Source organism: Trichomycterus rosablanca, chromosome 5 (assembly GCF_030014385.1).
Source record: "Trichomycterus rosablanca isolate fTriRos1 chromosome 5, fTriRos1.hap1, whole genome shotgun sequence".
NCBI lineage: Eukaryota > Metazoa > Chordata > Actinopteri > Siluriformes > Trichomycteridae > Trichomycterus > Trichomycterus rosablanca.
Window position 1 is genome coordinate 3,906,254 of NC_085992.1, and position 25,139 is coordinate 3,931,392.

The following is a 25,139-nucleotide window of genomic DNA, read 5'->3' on the forward strand; positions in this document are numbered from 1 at the left end:
GTTTAAACTGGATTTGATGCTGCACTGGTGCAGAACCACCCAAATCTGTGATTTATTCATTCATGTCTTCATGTTTATATTCATTCATTCATTTGCTTAAAACACACACACACACACACACACACACACACACTCCCCGACTACAAGTTATATTATATAGTGTAAAACAGTGAAGACACTAATGCACTATTTATGTGTGAATTGAAACACAGCCGAACAGAATTCATTCATTTATTCATTCATTCATTCATACATTTATTTATTCATTCATTCATTCATTCATACATGTATTTATTTATTCATTCATTCATGTATTTGTACGTTTATTTATTTATTCATTAATTTATTTATTTATTTATTCATTCATTCATTCATTCATTCATTCATTCATACATACATTTATTTATTCATTCATTCATTTATTCATACATACATTTATTTATCCATTTGTACATTAATTAATTATTCATTCATTCATACATTTATTTATTCATTTAATTATTCATACATTTACTCATTCATACATTTATTTATTCATTCATTCATTCATACATTTATTTATTTATTCATTCATACATTTATTTATTTATTCATTCATTCATTTATACATTTATTTATTCATTCATTCATTCATACATTTATTTATTTATTCATTCACTCATTCATTCATTCATTCATTCATTCATACATTAATTTATTCATTCATTCATTCATTTATTCATTCATACATTTATTCATTCATTCATTCATTCGTTCATACATTTATTTATTTATTCATTCACTCACTCATTCATTCATTCATACATTTATTCATTCATTCATTCATTCATTCATACATTTATTTATTCATTCATTCATACATTTATTTATTTATTCATTCATTCATTTATACATTTATTTATTTATTCATTCATTCATTCATACATTTATTTATTTATTTATTCATTCACTCATTCATTCATTCATTCATACATTTATTTATTCATTCATTCATTTATTCATTCATACATTTATTCATTCATTCATTCATTCATACATTTATTTATTCATTCACTCACTCATTCATTCATTCATACATTTATTTATTCATTCATTCATTCATACATTTATTTATTCATTCATTCATTCATACATTTATTCATTCATTCATTCATTCATTTATACATTTATTCATTCATGTATTCATTTGTTCATTTATTTCCTCTTTGTGCTGCTTCCTACCAGTAAGGTAAAACTAAATTCATTCATTCATCTATTCATTTATTCATTCATGAGTCTATTCATTCATTCATTCCCTGTTTGTGCTGCTTGTCAACAGTGATGTTACATTGAATAAAATTCACTCATTCATTTCTTCTTTGTGCTGCTTCTCAAACATGATGTTAAACTAAATAGAATTTATCCGTTCATCCATATTTATTCATTTATTCATTCCCTGTTTGTACTGCTTGTAAACAATGTTACAATAAATAAAATGTATTCATTTATTCATTCATTCATTTATTCATTCGTCCATTCATTCATCACTCTTTGTGCTGTTTTTTAACAATAATGTAAAACTAAATATAATTTATTCATTAATTCATTCCCTCTTTGTGCTGCTTGTCAACACTAATGTTACACTAAATAAAATGTATTCATTTATTCATACATTCATACATTTATTTATCCAATTCACTCATTCATTCATTTACTTATCTATTTACTTATTTATTTATTCATTCATACATTTATTCATTCATCTATTCATTCATACATTTATTCTTTCATTCATCTATTCATTCGTTCATTCATTTCCTCTTTGTGCTGCTTCTTAACAGTAAGGTAAAACAAAATAGAATTCATTCATTCATTCATACATACATACATTTATTCATTCATTCGTCTATTCATTCATTCATTTATTACCTTTTTGTGCTGCTTGTCAACAGTGATGTAAAACTAAATAGAATTCATTCCTTTAATCATGAGAATTTAAACTGAGGCTCTATTATTTTTATAGTTTTGATCTGAAAGACCATTTTCAGTTTCGTTTCTGCCTAATTTTTCCACTCTGCACTAGTAAAACGCACACACAAACACACACACACACACACACACACACACACACACACACACACACACACGTTCTCTGTTCTGTCCAGAAGCTTAACTGGTCAAACACAAATGCTGCATCGTCCAGCCTCCGAGTCCGAATCCGGCTCTGTGTTTTTTTTCATAAATCCTCTGGATCCTCTTCAGCCTCTCACTGGTACGAGTGCTGGAGGGGTAACAGACGTGGGTACATTCACTGGAGTGTTTGCTCCTTCGTTAGCCGTATTAATTGAGTCGCTGCCATATTTGGGCGGTTTTTTTAATCTGAGGGAAGAGTAGCGCCGGGGATTACACCAAAGGAAAGTGATTCTGGCGCTGTCCTGTGTCGTCCTGCATCGTCCAGCTTTGGCCGTCTTCACATGAACCGCGTTTCCAAAATTGTTGTTTTATCCCCTTCCTGTCTCACTTGTCTCCCTGTGTGATTCATTTCCTCAGAACCTGGACTCAGGAGACCGGACGTCATGATTAGTTGAAAGATTAAGAGCGGTAGAAAGGACAGATGACCGCCGGAGAGGGACCGGACCTTGTAATTACCCTTCACTTAACATCAGTGCACTGTCACCTGTACTCTAATTACACACCGCGTCCACTCATCCACTTTGGAAGCTCAAGGGACCATTGTGTCTTTCATGATACACCAGCAAAGAGCACCGAGATCCCAAAAATACAAAAAATAGTAATTAAAATTAAATGATTGGAGAGATCAGGGTCCAGGTGAAACCAGGACCAGGGATTTGGGGTCAGCGTCACCTGGTCAACGGGAATACATGGTACTTCTTTATGCCAAGGGACAATTCGGAACAGGCAGTATTTGTATTTAGCCACAGCAATCGCTAACAGCTGTGATAAAATAATTATATAAAGGAAATTCTATGCATCCGACTTTGCAGCAACAGTTTAGGGAAGGCCTTTCCCTCTCCCAGCATGACTGTGCCCCTGTGCACAAATAAAGCTTTATAAAGACATGAAGAAAATCTTGGTTTAAAGAAACTGAACAGCTTTGTGATGAATCAGAACATCAGTTAAGACTTTTTTGACCAACATCAGCGCCCAGCCATACAAACACTGTCATCTTTTGACTGATTGGGCACAAATTCCTACAGACATACACCGACCAGGCATAACATTATAACCACTGACAGGTGAAGTGAATAACACTGATTATCTCTTCATCACGGCACCTGTTAGTGGGGGGGATATATTAGGCACCAAGTGAACATTTTATCCTCAAAGTTGATGTTAGAAGCAGGAAAAATGATCAAGCGTGAGAATTTGAGGGCCAAAGTGTGACGGCTAGACGACTGGGTCAGAGCATCTCCAAAACTGCAGCTCTTGTGGGGTGTTCCCGGTCTGCAGTGGTCACCATCTATCAAAAGTGGTCCAAGGAAGGAACAGTGGTAAACCGGCGACAGGGTCATGGGCGGCCAAGGCTCATTGATGTACGTGGGGAGCGAAGGCTGGCTCGTGTGGTCCGATCCGACAGACGAGCTACTGTAGCTCAAACTGCTGAAGAAGTTCATGCTGGTTCTGATAGAAAGGTGTCAGAATACACAGAGCATCTCAGTTGCAGGGCTGTTTTGGCAGCAAAAGGGGGACCAACACAATATTAGGAAGGTGGTCATAGTATTATGCCTGATTGGTGTACTTCAAACTGGGATGTCTGCTGTCCAAATACTTTTGTCCATATAGTGTGTATTATTAAAGTATGTGGACGCCAGGTCACGACCTTGCTGGAAATCTCTTTCTAAAACTGCAAGCATTAGTATGGAGTTGCTTCTCTACTTCTGCGAAGGCTTTGCACAAGATTTTGGAGTGTGCTTGTTGGAATTTGCACCCATTCAGCCAAAAAGTAAGTAGCACTTGTAAGGTCTGACTCACAGTTAGCATTCTAATTCATTCCAAATGTGTTCAGTGAAACATCAATCGTGTCAAATCGTGTTTTTATGGACATTGTACAGTCAGACTGGAATGAGAAAGGACCTTCCCCAAACTGTTAAAGGTATAAAATATGCAGTCTGATATTGTTCATGTGGTGTGAAGTGTTTTTACAGTGTCAGTTGAGGAAGTCGTAACCAAATCTGATGTTTCCAGACAGTGGAGGTCTGGTTGCCATAGGCAACCGCTGAAGAGCCGCCTGTTTATGGTCTCGTCAGGTAAACAGAGACGCGGTCAGAGGCGCGGTCAGACACACGGTCAGCAGAAATGTCATTTTTTTCTGTGAAAGGAATCCGTTTACCTCCATTTGATATATATATACTGTATATATATATATATATATATATACTGTATATATATATATATATATATATATATATATATATATATATATATATATATATATATATATACAGTATATATATATATATATATATATATATATATATATATATATATATATATATATATATACAGTGTATCACAAAAGTGAGTACACCCCTCACATTTCTGCAAATATTTTATTATATCTTTTCATGGGACAACACTATAGAAATAAAACTTGGATATAACTTAGAGTAGTCAGTGTACAGCTTGTATAGCAGTGTAGATTTACTGTCTTCTGAAAATAACTCAACACACAGCCATTAATGTCTAAATGGCTGGCAACATAAGTGAGTACACCCCACAGTGAACATGTCCAAATTGTGCCCAAAGTGTCAATATTTTGTGTGACCACCATTATTATCCAGCACTGCCTTAACCCTCCTGGGCATGGAATGTACCAGAGCTGCACAGGTTGCTACTGGAATCCTCTTCCACTCCTCCATGATGACATCACGGAGCTGGTGGATGTTAGACACCTTGAACTCCTGCACCTTCCACTTGAGGATGCGCCACAGGTGCTCAATTGGGTTTAGTCCATCACCTTTACCTTCAGCTTCCTCAGCAAGGCAGTTGTCATCTTGGAGGTTGTGTTTGGGGTCGTTATCCTGTTGGAACAGTTTTCGAAGGGAGGGGATCATGCTCTGTTTCAGAATGTCACAGTACATGTTGGAATTCATGTTTCCCTCAATGAACTGCAGCTCCCCAGTACCAGCAACACTCATGCAGCCCAAGACCATGATGCTACCACCACCATGCTTGACTGTAGGCAAGATACAGTTGTCTTGGTACTTCTCACCAGGGCGCCGCCACACATGCTGGACACCATCTGAGCCAAACAAGTTTATCTTGGTCTCGTCAGACCACAGGGCATTCCAGTAATCCATGTTCTTGGACTGCTTGTCTTCAGCAAACTGTTTGCGAGCTTTCTTGTGCGTCAGCTTCCTTCTGGGATGATGACCATGCAGACCGAGTTGATGCAGTTTGCGGCGTATGGTCTGAGCACTGACAGGCTGACCTCCCACGTCTTCAACCTCTGCAGCAATGCTGGCAGCACTCATGTGTCTATTTTTTAAAGCCAACCTCTGGATATGACGCCGAACACGTGGACTCGACTTCTTTGGTCGACCCTGGCGAAGCCTGTTCCGAGTGGAACCTGTCCTGGAAAACCGCTGTATGACCTTGGCCACCATGCTGTAGCTCAGTTTCAGGGTGTTAGCAATCTTCTTATAGCCCAGGCCATCTTTGTGGAGAGCAACAATTCTATTTCTCACATCCTCAGAGAGTTCTTTGCCATGAGGTGCCATGTTGAATATCCAGTGGCCAGTATGAGAGAATTGTACCCAAAACACCAAATTTAACAGCCCTGCTCCCCATTTACACCTGGGACCTTGACACATGACACCAGGGAGGGACAACGACACATTTGGGCACAATTTGGACATGTTCACTGTGGGGTGTACTCACTTATGTTGCCAGCTATTTAGACATTAATGGCTGTGTGTTGAGTTATTTTCAGAAGACAGTAAATCTACACTGCTATACAAGTTGTACACTGACTACTCTAAGTTATATCCAAGTTTCATGTCTATAGTGTTGTCCCATGAAAAGATATAATGAAATATTTGCAGAAATGTGAGGGGTGTACTCACTTTTGTGATACACTGTATATTTACATTTTCATTTACATTTACATTTTCAGCATTTAGCAGACGCTCTTATCCAGAGCGACTTACAGAAGTGCTTCTATAGTGAACATTTCATTTCTCAAGTTTAGGAAAACAACAGTCAAAGAACACAAATCTGCTAAAACCTGTTAGAACCAAAGTGCCTTTTTTTTTTTTTTTTTTTTTTTTTTTTTTGTGAAATGGAAAAGAATGGAACAAAATGTTAGTAAATAAGTACAAGTCAGCCTAAGTGTTTAGTAAAAAGGTGGGTTTTTAATAGTTTTTTAAAGACAGCAAGAGACTCAGATGTTCGGACAGACAGAGGAAGTTCATTCCACCACTTTGGCGCTAGAACAGAGAACAGCCTTGATGCTTGTCTTCCTTTAGTCCTGGATGGAGGCTCAAGTCGAGCAAGACTAGAGGCTCGGAGGTTGCGTGGTACAGAGCGTTGTTTGATTAGGCCACGAAGGTAGCTTGGGGCTGGTCCATTTTTGGCTTTGTAGGCGAGCGTCAGTGTTTTAAACTGAATGCGTGCAGCTACAGGAAGCCAGTGAAGAGAACGTAGCAGTGGGGTGATGTGGCAGTGTTTGGGTTGGTTAAAAACCAGACGTGCAGCTGCATTTTGAATGAGCTGTAAGGGTTTAATCGTGGACATGGGAGCTCCAGCCAGAAGGGAGTTGCAGTAGTCCAACCGTGAGATTACAAGTGATTGCACCAGAATCTGGGTAGCTTCCCTGGAGAGAAATGGACGAATCTTCCTGATGTTGTACAGGAGGAACCGGCATGATCTTGTCATGTTGGCTATATGAGGAGAGAATGTCAGCTGGTTATCAAGGACAACACCAAGACTTCTTACCTTATCAGATGGTCTGATCTGGGAGTCATCCAGAGAAATTACTAGGTCCTGGGTTGGAGACTGATCTCCAGGAATGAGCAACATCTCTGTCTTGCTGGGATTAAGTTTTAGATGATGAGCCGACATCCATTGTGAGATATCTTGCAGACATGCTGAGATGCGAGCTGAGACTTGCGTGTCTGAAGGAGGAAATGACAGAACGAGCTGAGTGTCATCTGCATAGGAGTGGTAGGAGAAGCCATGGGAGGCTATGACCTTGCCCAGAGAGCGGGTGTAGATAGAGAAAAGAAGTGGGCCAAGTACAGAGCCCTGAGGAACACCGGTTGAGAGAGTGCATGGGGGAGATATGGATACTGTGTATATATATACAGTGTATCACAAAAGTGAGTACACCCCTCACATTTCTGCAGATATTTAAGTATATCTTTTCATGGGACAACACTGACAAAATGACACTTTGACACAATGAAAAGTAGTCTGTGTGCAGCTTATATAACAGTGTAAATTTATTCTTCCCTCAAAATAACTCAATATACAGCCATTAATGTCTAAACCACTGGCAACAAAAGTGAGTACACCCCTAAGAGACTACACCCCTAAATGTCCAAATTGAGCACTGCTTGTCATTTTCCCTCCAAAATGTCATGTGATTTGTTAGTGTTACTAGGTCTCAGGTGTGCATAGGGAGCAGGTGTGTTCAATTTAGTAGTACAGCTCTCACACTCTCTCATACTGGTCACTGAAAGTTCCAACATGGCACCTCATGGCAAAGAACTCTCTGAGGATCTTAAAAGACGAATTGTTGCGCTACATGAAGATGGCCAAGGCTACAAGAAGATTGCCAACACCCTGAAACTGAGCTGCAGCACAGTGGCCAAGATCATCCAGCGTTTTAAAAGAGCAGGGTCCACTCAGAACAGACCTCGCGTTGGTCGTCCAAAGAAGCTGAGTGCACGTGCTCAGCGTCACATCCAACTGCTGTCTTTGAAAGATAGGCGCAGGAGTGCTGTCAGCATTGCTGCAGAGATTGAAAAGGTGGGGGGTCAGCCTGTCAGTGCTCAGACCATACGCCGCACACTACATCAGATTGGTCTGCATGGCCGTCACCCCAGAAGGAAGCCTCTTCTGAAGTCTCTACACAAGAAAGCCCGCAAACAGTTTGCTGAAGACATGTCAACAAAGGACATGGATTACTGGAACCATGTCCTATGGTCTGATGAGACCAAGATTAATTTGTTTGGTTCAGATGGTCTCAAGCATGTGTGGCGGCAATCAGGTGAGGAGTACAAAGATAAGTGTGTCATGCCTACAGTCAAGCATGGTGGTGGGAATGCCATGGTCTGGGGCTGCATGAGTGCAGCAGGTGTTGGGGAGTTACATTTCATTGAGGGACACATGAACTCCAATATGTACTGTGAAATACTGAAGCAGAGCATGATCCCCTCCCTCCGGAAACTGGGTCGCAGGGCAGTGTTCCAGCATGATAATGACCCCAAACACACCTCTAAGACGACCACTGCTTTATTGAAGAGGCTGAGGGTAAAGGTGATGGACTGGCCAAGCATGTCTCCAGACCTAAACCCAATAGAACATCTTTGGGGCATCCTCAAGCGGAAGGTGGAGGAGCGCAAAGTCTCGAATATCCGCCAGCTCCGTGATGTCGTCATGGAGGAGTGGAAAAGCATTCCAGTGGCAACCTGTGAAGCTCTGGTAAACTCCATGCCCAGGAGAGTTAAGGCAGTTCTGGGAAATAATGGTGGCCACACAAAATATTGACACTTCAGGAACTTTCACTAAGGGGTGTACTCACTTTTGTTGCCGGTGGTTTAGACATTAATGGCTGTATATTGAGTTATTTTGAGGGAAGAATAAATTTACACTGTTATATAAGCTGCACACAGACTACTTTTCATTGTGTCAAAGTGTCATTTTGTCAGTGTTGTCCCATGAAAAGATATACTTAAATATCTGCAGAAATGTGAGGGGTGTACTCACTTTTGTGATACACTGTATATATATATATATATATATATACATATACTGTATATATATATACTGTATATACATATATATATAAAACATAGAAGCCAAAACCAGCAAATCCACCAAACTGGGCCAGTGCACGCCCACAAACAACTGGACTGACTGGTTTGTACTTCTGTTGACCCGCTAATGGTCAGTTCTGTGTCCGTCCAGTCTATGTGCTGCCTAGTTAGAACCTACAAGATACAGTGGTATCTTGAAACTGTTCAAGAGTTGTGGTGGCGTTGAGTTTTAAAGACGTTGAGTTTCAAGCTATTTTTTCCCATAAGGATGTTTGGGAAACCTGTTAATGCGTCCATGGTCCCATAGAACTGCATATAATTTAGGCTGATGTAAAATAATGAGGATGTTTTTGACACTTATACACTGAAAATAACTCAAATATAATATAAACACACTGAAATGCAATAAAAGCTGCTCTTTGGCTTTACTTTTTTATTGTTTCCTCACACTTCTTAATCGTGAAGCTGCCTGATCTTGGAATACCGTATTTCGTTCAGCACCGGCACATTCACATGAGAAGTGACAAAACCGCTTCTGCACTGCTGTGCCGTTATTTCCTCTGAAGTGTGGCGGTGGTGCACAAAACTTAACGTGACTTACTGTAGTAAAACAGCGAGTGAGGAATGTGATTAGTGGAGGAACTTATGAGCAGTAATAATGAAGAAAAGTTTAGTGCTCCTGTCTCCTTCTTTTACTACATTAAACCACGTTAAGCTTTATTTTGAACCAGAAGCGTTTTAGAATCTGGGAGAAGCTGATTCTGATTCTCACCATTTCTCAGAAGCTCGAGCGGTAACACAAGTTTAAAAGTGAAACAGGGAGGAAAATCCAGATAAACACAGGTACATGTGGAGCTGTAACACTGGATCTGACGCTTATTCCACACAAATTCATATTCACACTTTGATGACATTTCAACAAAGCTACAACACGCATACTGGGGGGATTGTAAAACAAAGCAGGGCTGTGTGGGATGGATTTAGTACAGTTCTGTGTGGGATTCTGTTGCTGGTTGGTGAAAAGAAGACCAGTATGTAAAAGTCCACAACTTTGCCCGGTCGGTCTTTTAACCACAAATGTTGCTACCAAATGTATAAAATCCAAGCTTTTGAGTGTGAATGTCCTACAGTTTAAACTGGTGGTGTCTGTGGGAGGGAGGGTCGGTCTGGGTTTCACTTAGCTGTCTCTGTGGTATGTGATTCCTTGGACTGGTCGAAGCTACAACACACATACTGGGGGTTTCGTTCTGTGTGGAAACCAGTTGCTTTTAACCACACCCATTGCTACCAAATGTATGAGACTACCAATGAAATTCTATTATATTTTATACATTGTTACCGCGGCTTTATCCTGGCAGCCGCGTACTGTCGGACTGGGTTATAAGATGTGGTGTGATATCCGGATGACCTTCAGTGGGATGTTTTCGGTCAGTACGAAGCCCCTGAGCTTCAGGAGGATCCATAGTTATAAATGTATGATGAGGTGTGTGGGTGTGGGTGTGGCGTATTGACAGGGTATTGAACGGTCCTCTTTTCTCCTCAGGTCTCCAGTGATGGCCGGAGGTCTGTTTGCTGTGAACCGCCAATGGTTTTGGGAACTGGGAGGCTATGACACGGGCCTGGAGATCTGGGGAGGAGAGCAGTACGAGATCTCCTTCAAGGTGAGACTTTTTGGGACTATGACTGTCATACATTTATATTAAAGTGAGCTTATTAGTTTGTAACAGTAGTTCTCTTTTAATTAAGGGGGTTTAGCTAACCCTGTTGCTAACAGGTGTATGGAATCTTTGTGGCAACACTTTAGGGAAGGCCCTGTACAGTTCCAGCAGACTGTGTCCCTGTTCACAGTGCAGCGTGGTTTATAAAACATGGTGATTGGTGTTGAAGATTTTCCAAATTCTGAACCTCAGTAGAACCCCGTCCTCAAATCGATTCAACTACAGACAGACAGACAGTCAAGGTGACAGACAGACAGGTGGACAGACAGACAAGATAGACTGACAGACAGAAAGACAGAAAATAAAGATGTATGAATTAATGGGCAGACAGACAAGATAGACAAACAGGCAGACAGACAAGATAGATGAACAGATGGACATACAAATAGATAGATAAATAGACAGACAGACAGACAGACAGACAGATAGACCAACAGACGGATAGAAAGACAGACAGACAGGCAGACAAAGATACAGATAGATAGACAGACAGACAAAGAGACAGACAGACAGACCGACAGAGAGATGGATGGGTAAATGAACAGATAGACAGATTGACGGACAGACAGATAGATAGACAGACAGACAGACATACAGACAGACAGACAGACAGACAGACAGATCGACAGAGAGATGAATGGGTAAATGAATAGATTGACAGATAGACAGACAGACTCACAGACAGATAGGTAGTTAGACAAAGAGACAGACAGACAAAAAGACAGACAGACAGACAAAGATACAGAAGGACAGATGATAGATAGCAGTAGCATGAATGTCATGTAGGTTATAAAATTCTCCCCCGGTTTCAGCAGCAGCTCCGGATGAATCTGTTTATTTATATCAGTGAATTGGTTCAATTCTATTCTAACAGATGCTGTTGTTGTGGAAACCATAGCAACTGCAAAAATAGTACAACTACATTTATTTATTTATTTATTTATTTATTTATTTATTTATTTATTTTTTTTTTTTTTTTTTTGCCATGGCAGATTTTAATTGGTTCTGATTGCTCGCTCGCCAAATTATGAACATCTAATATTTATAGATGTTCAGATCTAGCATGTTATACGTTATATGCTCATCCTGTGTGTATTGAGAAACGTGTTACTCAGTAGTGTGATGGCAGCGCCAGGATAAACTTGGATTGCTCGAGCCTGGCATCAGCCAACACACCAACCACCAACCTTCTGTTTACTGTGGGTGGATTTTACATACTGCTCCGTTACTTCGAATAACGTCTCATCCTGAACCCTGAGTTCACTGACACGCCCGGTGAGACTATTTCATGGTGAAATGATTAATAATGATTAATAACGGACGCTTGAATGGCGCAACAGTTCGGGTTTGAGTCTCGGTGGTGCCGCCACCCTAGTCGGGTGCTTAACAGATACGATCTATCGTCCGTCTGGTTGAGGTGCCTTCACATTACATCACATTACATTTACATATTGACGAGTAGTGGAAGGATACTAATAGCTCACTAGCGCTGGAGTTAAAATCTCAGTTCTATTACCGGTCATCTTGGCGCCCCCTAGAGGGCACAGTTGGCAAACAAAATTGACCGCTAGTCTGCTTGATGGGAAAGGACCGGACTAAAAGGGGGCAGGGTCTTCAATGCTGTGTCAGGACCCTAGTTAGTAATAGTAATATTAATAATAATAATAATAATTAATAATAATAATAATAATAATAATAATAATAATAAAAAGTAAAAATTATAATAATAGCAATAATAATAATAATAATAATAATAATAATAGTATTAATAATAATAATAATAGCAATAATAATAATAATAATAATAATAATAATAATAATAATAATAGCAATAATAATAGTAATAATAATAATAATAATAATAATAGCAGTAATGATAATAATAATAATATGATAATAATAATAATAATAGCAATAATAATAATTGGAAAAATAATAATAATAATAATAATATTAATAATGATAATAATAATAGCAATAGTAGTAATAATAATAATAATAATAATAATAATAATGGTTATTTTACTCATGTATACCCTCTGAGAATTGATTCTGTGTGGCTCTGCGCTGGCAGCGCAGGACCGTCGGCGTATCGGAGTGTATAAAGCGTTCCTGATCCCTCCACGCCACCCCAGAGGGAAAAAGACAGCGGCACGGTGTTTGATATCAGCACAGAGTTCTCTCACACAGCGGGGCACACAATCAAACGAAAAGCCCTCAGACTCGTCCATCAGATACTCCAAACTCCCCACCACCCCCCGTTTCTCTTTTTCTTTTTTTTTCTCAGATTCGGTGGCCGGGCCAGAATTCACTCTTTATGCTTTAAGGCGGCATCTTTGGAGAGGGCGCATCTGTAGGTTCAGATCAAGGTCGAAATCTCTGAGCTGTAGCTGAGAGATTTAAACAGGAGGAAAAACCTTTCCTCTTCCTCTCCTCTGCTGTCAGACTGGAGGAGGGTAATTGGAACCTACAGAGTGGATGGTGCTTTTTTTGGGGGGGGAACAGGCGCATGGTGGAACCGTGTTACGGATCATCGCGGTACACGTTCGTTCACCGGCTTTTACACTTGCTCCACAGCAGGAAAACCAGCTTTAGGACGAATAATGTGTCACTATAATGATGTTTACTGTTTCTGTGTGTTTTTCTCTCAGGTGTGGATGTGTGGGGGCAGCATGTACGATGTTCCATGTTCTAGGGTGGGACACATCTACAGGAAGTACGTACCATACAAAGTGCCCACAGGAACCAGCCTGGCCAGAGTGAGTCTAGCACCATATAGTGCGCTGACCTGACCTGACCCGACCTGTATATTCACACTGATCTGTTCCAGTCTGTAGGAAAATAATCAATGATCTAATGGTGTGTCGAGTGTCGAGTGTTAATAGTTACATTCATTCATTCATTGACATTTTAGCATGTCTTTATCCTGGTCAGGGTTGCGGTGGTATCGATTCAACCCTGACACACACACACTTTTTTTGTAGATCCAACTGGCCTGACTGCAGGTCTTTGGACTTGTGTGAAGAAACACAGAGAGAACATGCAAACTCAACACAGAAAAGACCCGGGGATTCAAACCCATGCCCTTCCCACTGTGAGGCAACAGCACTGTGCCACCGTGCCCCCTTAATACTCACAGTTAAAGCCAAACCTTTACAATGTTTGTACATTCATGGATTATTTTATAAAATTTACCCAACATGCAGATGAACTTGGTGGGTATACCATTACTGACTGTAGACCATCTGTTGCTCTGTACACTGTGACACCCCGATATAACCCATTTTACACTCAATGGAGAAAACTATTGGGACACCCCTGCTAATAAAAATATTATTATTATTATTATTAATAATAATAATAATTATTATTATTATTATTATTATTACTATTATTATTAATTATTAATTATTATTATTATTTTTAATAATTATTATTATTAATTATTATTATTATACTTATTAGTATTATTATTATTATGATTATTACTATTATTATTAATTATTAATTATTATTATTAATTATTATTAATTATTATTATTAATTATTATTATTATTAATTATTATTATTAATTATTATTCATTATTATTATTATTATTGTTAAATACATTATTATTATTTGTATTATTATTATTATTATTATTATTATGTACAATATTATTATTATTCTTATTATTCTTATTATTATTATTATTGTTAAGTTCATTTTTATTATTATTATTGTTATTATTATTATTATTATTGTTATTATTATTATTATTAATATTATAAAGTACATTATTATTATTATTGTTATTATTATTATTACTATTATAAACGACATTAATATTATATTATTATTACTATTAGTATTATTATTATTGTTAAGTACATTTTTATTATTATTATTATTATTATTATTATTAATATTATTATTATTATTATGATTATTACTATTATTATTAATTATTATTAATAATTATTATTAATTATTATTAATTATTATTATTATTATTATTATTATTATTATTATTGTTAAATACATTATTATTATTATTATTATTATTATTATTATTATTATGTACAATAGTATTATTATTATTATTATTATTATTATTATTGTTAAGTACATTTTTATTATTATTATTGTTATTATTATTATTATTATTATTATAAAGTACATTATTATTATTATTGTTATTATTATTATTACTATTATAAACTACATTAATATTATATTATTATTACTATTATTATTATTATTATTGTTAAGTACATTTTTATTATTATTATTATTATTAATATTATTATTATTATTATTATTATAATTACTATTATAAAGTACATATATACATATGAATATACATATATACATATGAAAGTACAATATATACTTATAAAGTACATATTTTATTTTATCTCATTTGATTTAAACTGAATCCCTCAGACTTTTCTCAGTCGACTGAGTTTCAGGGCAGTTTTGGCTCCGGGCTTTAGTTTCTAACTATTGATCAGAAGTCAAATCCCAACACTGCTGTTCTGCCACTGTTGGACTCTTGAGCACTGACCTTAAACCTTGAGTACTTGGGTCTGTTCCATGGCTGGTCCTCCGCTCTGACTCCCTCCTCCTTCCAGACTGAGGTGCTGAGATATGCTGAGAAAAACAGCGCTGTTGTTCATACACTAATGACCAAATGTTTGTGGACACCACGCAACCAAACGCCATGTTTAAAATCATTCAACTGGCCACACTCTTCTGCTATCCACTATATATTAGAACACGACTGCAGGGAATTACTTCCATTCAGAAACAGCTAAATAGATCATTATTGTGGGTTCTGATATTGGACAATAAGGCCTGGTTCACCGTTAGTGTCCCAATTCATCCCATTTCCAATAACAGCCAATATCCAATAACATGGGGTACCACAGTAGTGTGTGTTTTTCTGATGGGTGTATTAGGTGTAGGAATGTGTGTATTAGGTGTATTCCCAACAACACTGCACCTGATACACTCGTACCAGAACATTTATATTAGTAGCACTTAGCAGACGCTTTTATCCAGATTAAGTTATGACAATAAAAATACAATCTGATCCATCGAGGATTAAGGGTCTTGTTTAGGGGCCCAATAGTGGCAATTTGGCAACTGCAGGGCTTGAACCAGCAACCTTTTGATCTATCACTGCCCTATAACACACACCACAATGACCACACCACATTTACTATGTTAGTGTCACTACAGTACTGAGAAAGCTCTGGTCAGCTCGGGTCACTCTCGGTTAGTGAACAGGATGCAGGGAGGTGAAAGAGTGTACAGAGCAGCCCATTGGTCAGTAATTGTATACCCACAAAGTTCATTTGCATAGTAGCTATGCTCAGTGAGTGGATACAAGTTGCAGATAAAGCCGTACTGCAGTGCCGGCAAAGACAAATAAAATAATAATAAAATGAATAAATAAATGAAATAATAATAAATAAAAGAATAATGGAACAGACAGTGAAAATACCAGTAATAATACGAGTAATAACAGGTTGTTGGTGACAGATTATTCAGGATAAACACAGCAGGTGTGACCGCCGAGCCGACCGCTATAAACGCAGCAATATGTCGGCGCTAATGGAAACCACTTGTAGATAAAATATAAATAAATAAATAAATAAAAAATACAGATGGATCAGCAGTGTGTGACTGCGTGGGTTCTGCTGAAGCACCAGTCTACATTCTGCCACCCAACTGTGCCAATTAATAACAAGCAGCAACAGTTTATAGTCACGAAAACGGTGTGAGTCACTGCTGTTAGTGTCGTAACGTCCTGAACACCCAAACAGACGGGTTCAAGAACAGTCCCATTATTTTCACCTCGTCAGTAGGGACTAGTTAACCAGAAGAGACCGAGTTCATACGGATGAAAATTACAAAATAAAATAAATAAATAAATAAATAAATAACAGTTGTAATAACAGACTGTCGGTGACAGATTATGCAGAATAAACATGGCAATATTAATTATTAAATTAATTTATTTATTTATTTACATATTTTCAAACCGCTTTCTAGAAGAGATCAGCGTAATACGGGCAAAAATGAGCATCTGTTTTATTTATTTATTTATTTATTTGTTTGTTTTTTGTTTCCATCGTTTAAAACCACTTTATTTATTTATTTGTTTGTTTATTTATTTATTTATTTGTTTTGTTTTTTATTTCCATCTTTTGAAACCACTTTATTTATTTATTATTTTTTATTTATTTGTTTCCATATTTTCAAACCATTTTTCTCATACAGACAAAAATGAGCATGTTTTAAAATATTTATTTATTTATTTATTTATTTGTTTGTTTTTGTTTGTTTCCATATTTTAAAACCGCTTTTCAGAGGAGACCAATCTCATACAGACAAAAATGAGCATTTATTTATTTATTTGTTTGTTTCTTTGTTTGTTTTGTTTATTTTGTTTCTATATTTTAAAACCGCTTTTTAGAAAAGACCAATCTCATTAGGACAAAAATGGGCATCTGTTTGATTTATTCATATATTTATTTAATCACAGTGGGTAAGTCACAGTGGGTCCAACTTCTTTAAAATCAGTTGGTACAATGCAGTTACACTCAACAGACAAGACACCAATCCATCGTGGGGCCTCGGCCACCCCACTTCAGACACGACCACGCCCGATTGGCAGACAGTACTGCTGAGCATTTGAACCCTGGATCCCAGCATTAGTGCACGAGCATGACCTCATTTTATTTTTAAATATTAATAAATATTTCAGTTCCAGTTCATTTCAGTTTGCTTTACTGATGTGACTGCTCTGAATTGGTTGATACTTTCTTTTTCCACTCTCGTCTCTCTCTCATACCCACGGTAACTCTCTCTCTCTCTCTCTCTCTCTCTCTCTCTCAGAATCTGAAGCGGGTAGCAGAGACGTGGATGGATGAATACACAGAGTACATCTACCAGCGCAGACCTGAGTATCGACATCTGTCCACGGGAGACCTGACCGCTCAGAAGGAGCTGCGCAAGAACCTCAAGTGTAAAGATTTTAAATGGTACATGAACACGGTGGCATGGGACCTGCCCAAATACTACCCCCCTGTGGAGCCCCTACCCGCTGCCTGGGGGGAGGTGAGTATCCACTGTGCACGTACAACACATATATGTACAGGTAGAAGCAAAATCATAATAATAAAATAATAAAAAATGAAAATAATAATAATAATAACATTTAAAATAATAATAATAATAATAATAATAATAATAATTATGCTAATAATAATAATAATATTTATGATAATAATAATAATAATGAAATAAAAAAATAAAAAAATAATAATAACAATAATAATGATAGTAATAAAATAAAATTAAAAATAATAATAATAAAATTATAAAAATAACAATAATAATAATAATTATGATGATAATAATAATAAAATTAAAAATGTAGAAATAATAATAAAAATAATAATAAAAAAAAAATAATAATAATAATAATAATAATAATATAAAATGTAACATTTAAAAATTTTTTATTATTGGACAACCTTTACACACTATATGGCTAAAAGTATTTGGACACCTGACCAAGATTGTTGTACATATCATTGCAAAAACAATTGACATTAAAACAGCCACTATTCCGAGAGGGCTTCCTACAAGACTTTTAAGTATGTTCTTGAGAATTAGGCAGGCTAGGCAGTCATGTTGGTCAAGAAAGCCCCATATATTATTCTGGTTCATTCCAAAGCTGTTCATTGGGGCTGATTTCAGGGCTCTGTGCCTCATGAGGGTTGATTCGCTCCAGGTGGAAGTTCTCCTATTTTGTACTGTTTCTCTTTTCATTCTTGCTGGCTCCTTTGCGTATTTGCTTTTCTCTGAAACCGTGATGCTGGATTGCTCAGTTCTGTCTGTTTTTTTGTTGACATGAGATGTCAGCAGTCTTTAGTTTTCTGAGGACTCGCCCCAGTGTTGTGGGAAAGTGAATTGCCCCAGAAGCTGTGTGACGTCTTTTTTCTGAGAGCACATACCCATAAAACTACTACAGGGTATAAAAGGGTACCCTGTTGGTAGGGTAGGGGTTCCGGCCATGTATAGATGAGCTGAAAGGTTCAGACTGTCATATTTTGACATCCAGTTCTCAGTTCTGCACTATCCCTGTTCTATCCACTGTCTCCAGTGCAGGTTGCAAATGTTTTTGTGTCTTTTAGTTGTTTTTATTAATTTGGCCACTTTTTAATTGCAATTCTGTTCTGTTTAGTAACTTTAAAGCCTCAGTGTTGTTCTAACTTGATTAAACATTCGCAGCTATGTCTAACGAGGCGTGCCCAGCCCTGTTACACCAAGTCTTGAGTCTAAATCTATGGGTCTGTCTAAAAACCTGGCTCTCTCTCTACATAGACGCATTTTATGTCATCCTATACTCCCGAGAAGAGGGCATGTCTAAATTCTTAGACCCTTAAAATGCTCCTACTGAGGTTCCTTAATTCTGAGTGATGATCTGACTGAATAACAAGGGAGTGTCCGACGCTTTCTCAGCGCTGAAGGCAATCCCAACATTCAGTGCGGCGCTACTTTTCTTACAAAAAACGCTTAGCTAGTGTGCTAGTGGGTTGTGTCGCCTCAGCCCATCAGTTTGAATGGCCTGAGGCTAATTGTGTTAGCTTAGTAATCGACGTAATCTTTAAGTAGAGCGTCTAAATAATCTGCCTTATGAGTTCCATGTCTGATTAGAATCCTCTCTACTGAGGCAGCTGATCAGGTAGGTAGTAGCAAGGCAGCACACTAGGCTTTCACACAGACCCCCCTCCGAAGGTAAATAAAATGATGAAGCATTACTGGATAAGTGACCTGGCGGTGCTTTTTCTCTCCTCATTTACATAATAAATGTCAGCCCGTTTTTACAGCACCAGACTGATTCTATTGTAAACTCACAACAGTTCAGGCGTCGGCGCTCGGCTATCAGACGGACGAGCGGCGTTCTGCATCCCGGCTCGTGTTAGAAAATGAAAACTAAAGCACGCGAGCAGATGCTTATGATTTACGAGATACGCCGTGAGCCGGGCTGTAATTCATTTTCCGTCTTGCTGCGCTCGTGTAGCCGTTTCTTTACCGGCGTGATCTTTAATGCTCGCTGACATTCAAAACCTGCAGCTCTGCTTCCATCAGTGATTTTCGGGCTGTAAATACACGGCGGCTGTGTGATGCTTTTGTGCTGCGGCCGGTAATTGGGCCTGACAGGCTATTCGGCTAATTCATTATTCACTGTAACATTAGATGGCTAAAGAGGTGCCGGACTGGAGGCTTGTTTACTTTTCTCCTCCCTGTAGTGCTATAAATTTTATTATATTTATTATCTGTTATATTTATATGGATTTTTATAAATGTTTTACAACCTGTAATATTTATTTATCTATTGTTTTTGTTTATTCATTGTTTTTATTTTTATTTTTTAATTTGCTCATTTATTTATGTTTCACTTTTCTCCACCCAGTAATGTTATAGATTTTATTATATAATATCTTTTATATTTATGTGGATTTTTACAAATGTTTTACAACCTGTACTATTATTTATTTATTTATTTAGTTAGTTAGTTATATATTTAGTTAGTTAGTTATTCATTCATTTATTTATTTTACCACCGCTTTAGCCTGTTCAGGGTTTTAAACTTTTCTCCACCCTGTAATGTTATGGATTTTATTATATATTATATTTTATGATTATATGCACTTTTACAAATGGTTTAAAACCTATAATATTTATTTATTTTATTTTATTATTTTTTATTATTTGCTTATTTAATTATGTTCCATTTTTCTCCACCCTGTAATGTTATAGATTTTTTTATATATTATATTTTATATTTATATGGATTTTTACAAATGTTTTACAACCTATACTATTATTTATTTATTTATTTTTTATTTATGTATTTATTTATTCATTTATTTATTTACATGCACATTCACATTTTCGGCATTTAGGAGACGTTTTTATCCAAAATGACTTACAGTTATGACTGAACACAATTTTGAGGTTGAGGGTTGCTCAGGGGCCCAACAGTGGCAACTTGGTGGTGGGGGGGCTTGAACTGGAAATCTTCTGATTACTAGTCCAGTACCTTAACCACTGAGCTACCACTGCCCATGTTTATTTATGTTCCACTTTTCTCCACCTTGTAATGTTCTGGATATTATTATATAATATATTTTATATTTATGTGCATTTTTACAAAAGTTTTATAACCTATACTATTTATTTATTTATTTATTTATTTATTTATTTATGTGTATTAATTATGATATAATTGATACATGTATTCATTCACTCATTTATTAATTAGCTTTTTTTACCACCGCTTTATTCTGGTCAATGCATTTATTATTATTATTATTATTATTAAATAATAATAATAAACATTATTATTATTATTATTGTGTAACTATTATTGTTGTTGTTATTATTATTAACATTTTTATTGTTATTATTAATATTTTTATTATTATTATTATTATTATTGTATTTGTAATCATGCACATTTTCATTTATTCTCTCAGACGACGACAGCTTTTTATTCCTCTGCTCACCTACTTGTAGCAACGATGAACGTTACATTTTAAATGAAATAAATATTTAATTAAGAATTAAGATTTAATAGCACTGCTGGCACTCACAACACTGGCGCCATTCGTGTGTGTTTCTGGCTGGTGCTGCTTTCACTCAGAAAGCCATTAAACACTCGTTGTGCCTCCCCGAAATGTATTTACAATGAAGAGAGCTAAATAAATAAATAAAGGGGGGTGAGGTGCAGGTGGGGTGAACGGTAAGTTATGCATGGTAAACATCTATTTGATTGTGAGACTTGATGTGCCACCTTGCTGGGCTGCCCATCTGTTACCCAGCCTGATCTGGTACATTTGGAGAGTCCTAGGGAGGATCGATGGGTCAGCATGTCTCTGTACCCCCTGCAGAGGACAGGAGGTCTCCTCCAGGTGGCATTATTTGGGTACACAGATAATATATGTGGCCGAATGTATGTGGACACCCCTCGTTATGACTGAGGATTATACCCACGCTAACAGGTGTAAAACAACTATTATATAAAACAAATTATACGCTTGTGTGTAATATATGCTAAAATCTTAAAAATGTTATAGAATCCTAAAAATATATAGTACCGTGGTTTTGGGGCTTTAATTTCCTTTGGGATCAATAAAGTATCTATCTGTCCGTCTGTCTATCTCTGTCTGTCTGTCTGCCTGTCTGTCTGCCTGTCTGTCTGTCTATTTGTCTGTCTATCTTTCTGTCTGTCTATCTATCTGCCATCTGTCTGTCTTTTTGCCTACCTATCTATCTGTCTGTCTGTCTATCTATCTATCTATCTATCTATCTATCTATCTATCTATCTATCTATCTATCTATCTATCTTTCTGTTTGTCTATCTGTCTGCCTGTCTGCCCACCCATCTGTCTACCTACCTGCCTGCCCACCCATCTGTATGTATGTCTGTCTGTCTATTGATCTGTCAGTCTGTATGTTTGTCTATCTGTCTGTCTGTATCTTTCTGTCCGTCTATCTGTCTGTCTGTCTATTTATCTATTTGTCTGTCTTTTTGTCTATCTATCTATCTATCTATCTATCTATCTATCTATCTATCTATCTATCTATCATCTATCTATCTATCTATCTATCTATCTATCATCTATCTATATACTGTATCTATGTACTTGTCTGTCTGTATGTATGTCTAACTGTCTGTCTGTCTATTTATCTATCTGTCTGTCTTTTTGTCTATCTATCTATCTATCTATCTATCTATCTATCTATCTATCTATCTATCTATCTATCTATCTATATACTGTATCTATGTACTTGTCTGTCTGTATGTATGTCTAACTGTCTGTCTGTCTGTCTGTCTGTCTGTCTATCTATCTTTTGATCTATCTTTCTGTCTGTCTGTCTGTCTGTCTGTCTGTTTATCTATCTTGTTTATAAATCTAGTGGATATAATCACTGGACAGTATGTGTTTGTGTAAATATGGATGTGTGTGTGTGTGTGTGTCTGTGTGTGTGTGTGTGTATGTGTGTGCTGTCCTTAAATACAGTCGTTCTGGCTTTCTGAAAGGATTTGAACTTGCTGACAGTTTGTGTTCTTATCTGCACTTTCTGTAGTTCAAGGTTGAACCTCCCAGCAGCTTAAAACGAATGTATATGGAATCAAATCTTGAAAAGACGGGAGACGTTTTCTCTCTGCCTGTTCCGACCTTTAAAAATTGGGACTCGCTGCAGAGGTTCGTTCATCCGTCAGTAAACTGACCTGTCCAAATACTAATGGACATCTTTGTTAGTGTGTTCAAGGTCGGCTCACTCTTCCACAGAGTGTCTCATCTGAGCGGCTCGGAGCTTGTAGAGGAAGCGGTGATGCACTCAAAATAATACATGTGTTTTTAATGGGTAGCTACAGAATCTGTGCTGCAGTTCTGGTGTTTATTCACTTATTCATTCATTCATTCATTCGTTCAGTCTGTAAACTGCCGTGCTCCTGGTGAGTTCACGATGGTCCATTTTGACTATTTATGATGTGTGAGACGTGTATAATCCAAATTTAACCCAAATGTCAGTCATTAAACATCAAGCGTGACCGATATTTAACTCACTATCGTGTTATAAGTTTATAAGTTGTCTGTGTGTCCTTCCCAGTGTCCTCTGGTTTCCTCCCACTCCCCAAATAACACACAGAGGACAAATTAGAAACCCTAAAGTGCCCATATGTGTAATTCAGTGGGTGAATGTGTGAGTGTGTCTTGCCCTGTAGTAAATTGGTGCCCGATTTATGGTGCGTTTCCACCCTGCGCCCCATCTGGGATCAAGTCATTACTGGAAATAAAATTGAATGAACACAGAGGCTAACACTTCAGCATAAATACGCATTCCCTTATTTCCTACTTTCTCTCCTAGTTTTATTTTTCTTCCTTTTTTCCTTCCCTCCTTCCTTCCTTGATTTATCTTCCTTCCTTCCTTTCTACTTGTATTTTACTTTCTTTCTTCCTTTCTAGTTTTATTTTCATCCCTCCCTCCTTCCTTGTGTACTTACTGGTTTTTTCTGTCTTCCTTCTTTTCTAGTTTTATATGCCTTCCTTCCTTTCTAGTTTTTCCTTGCTTCCTTCCTTCCTAGTTTTATATCTCTTCGTCTCTAGTTTTTCTTTTCTCTCCTTCCTTTCTAGTTGTATCTTCCTTCCTTCTCTCCTTACCTCCTTCCTATTTTTCCTTTCTTCCTTCCTTCCTTTCTAGTTTTATTTCCCTTTATCTGTAGTTTTTCTTACCCCCCCTATCTTTTTTATAGTTTTATCTTCCTTTCTAGTTGTTCCTTCCTTCATTCCTTTCTCCATCCCTCCTTCCTAGTTTTTTTCTTCCTTCTTTCCTTCCTTATTGTGTCTTTCTTCCTTCCCTTCCTTCTTCTCTTTCTATTTTTTTCTTCCTTCCTTGCATACTTACTAGTTTTTCCTTTCGTTCTAGTTTTTTTTTTGTTCGTAATTTTTTCCTTCGTCCCTTCCTTCTTTTCTATGTTTCTAGTTGTATCTTTCTTCCTTTCTTCCTTCCTTCTTCTTTTCTAGTTTTATTTTCCTTCCTTCCTGCCTTTCTTTTAGTTATATCTTCCTTCCTTCCGGCCTTCCTTCCTTCCTTGTTGTATCTTCCTTCCTTCCTTCCTTCCTTCCTTCCTTCCTTGTAGTTTTATCTTCTTTCCTTCCTTCCTTGTTGTATCTTCCTTCCTTCATTCCTTCCTTGTAGTTTTATCTTCTTTCCTTCCTTCCTTGTTGTATCTTCCTTCCTTCTTTGCTTTCTAGTTTTTCCTTGCTCTCTTTCTATTTTTTTCTTCCTTCCTTGCGTACTTACTAGTTTTTCCTCTTTCTAGTTTTGTTTTCTTCCTTCCTAATTTTATTTTCCTTCCTTTGTATTTTTGTTCCTCCCTTTTTCCTTCCTTCCTTTCTAGTTTTATTTTCCTTCCTTCTTGGTTTAATCCTCCTTCCTTTCTTCATTCATTCATTCCTCTTTTTTCTAGTTCTTTGTTCCTTCCTTCTTTCCCTCTTTTCTTCCTTCCTTCCTTCCTTGCTTTCTCCCCTTCTAGTTTTTCCTTCCTTCCTTTCATCCTTCCTCTCTTCCTTTTTATTTTTTTCTTGCTTTCCTTCCTTTCTTCTTAGTTTTATCTTCCTTATTTTCTAGTTTTTCCTTCCGTCCTTCCTTTTTTCTAGTTTTATCTTCCTTTCTTTCTGCCTTCCTTCTTCCTTTCTTCCTTTCAAGTTTTTCCTTCCTCCCTCCCTGCCATTCATCCATTCATCTATCCATTGCAAATTACCTATGCCACTGTGTGTCTGTGGGAATTTGTGCTCTTCCAGTCAAAAGAGCATCTGTGAGGTCAGGCACCGATGTTGGACAAAAGAGCCTTGCTCACAATTATT

At 37.1% G+C, this 25,139-nt stretch overlaps 1 protein-coding gene across 1 annotated transcript in view; it reads left to right on the plus strand.

Annotated features, from left to right (window-relative positions):
• Window positions 1-25,139, plus strand: part of galntl6 (polypeptide N-acetylgalactosaminyltransferase like 6) — a 180,321-nt gene that overhangs the window by 149,969 nt on the left and 5,213 nt on the right. Inside the window, exons 8-10 of the mRNA XM_062994766.1 lie at window positions 10,525-10,642; window positions 13,351-13,458; window positions 17,587-17,808. Of these exons, the coding sequence (XP_062850836.1) occupies window positions 10,525-10,642; window positions 13,351-13,458; window positions 17,587-17,808 (448 nt within the window). The remainder of the gene's footprint in view (window positions 1-10,524; window positions 10,643-13,350; window positions 13,459-17,586; window positions 17,809-25,139) is intronic.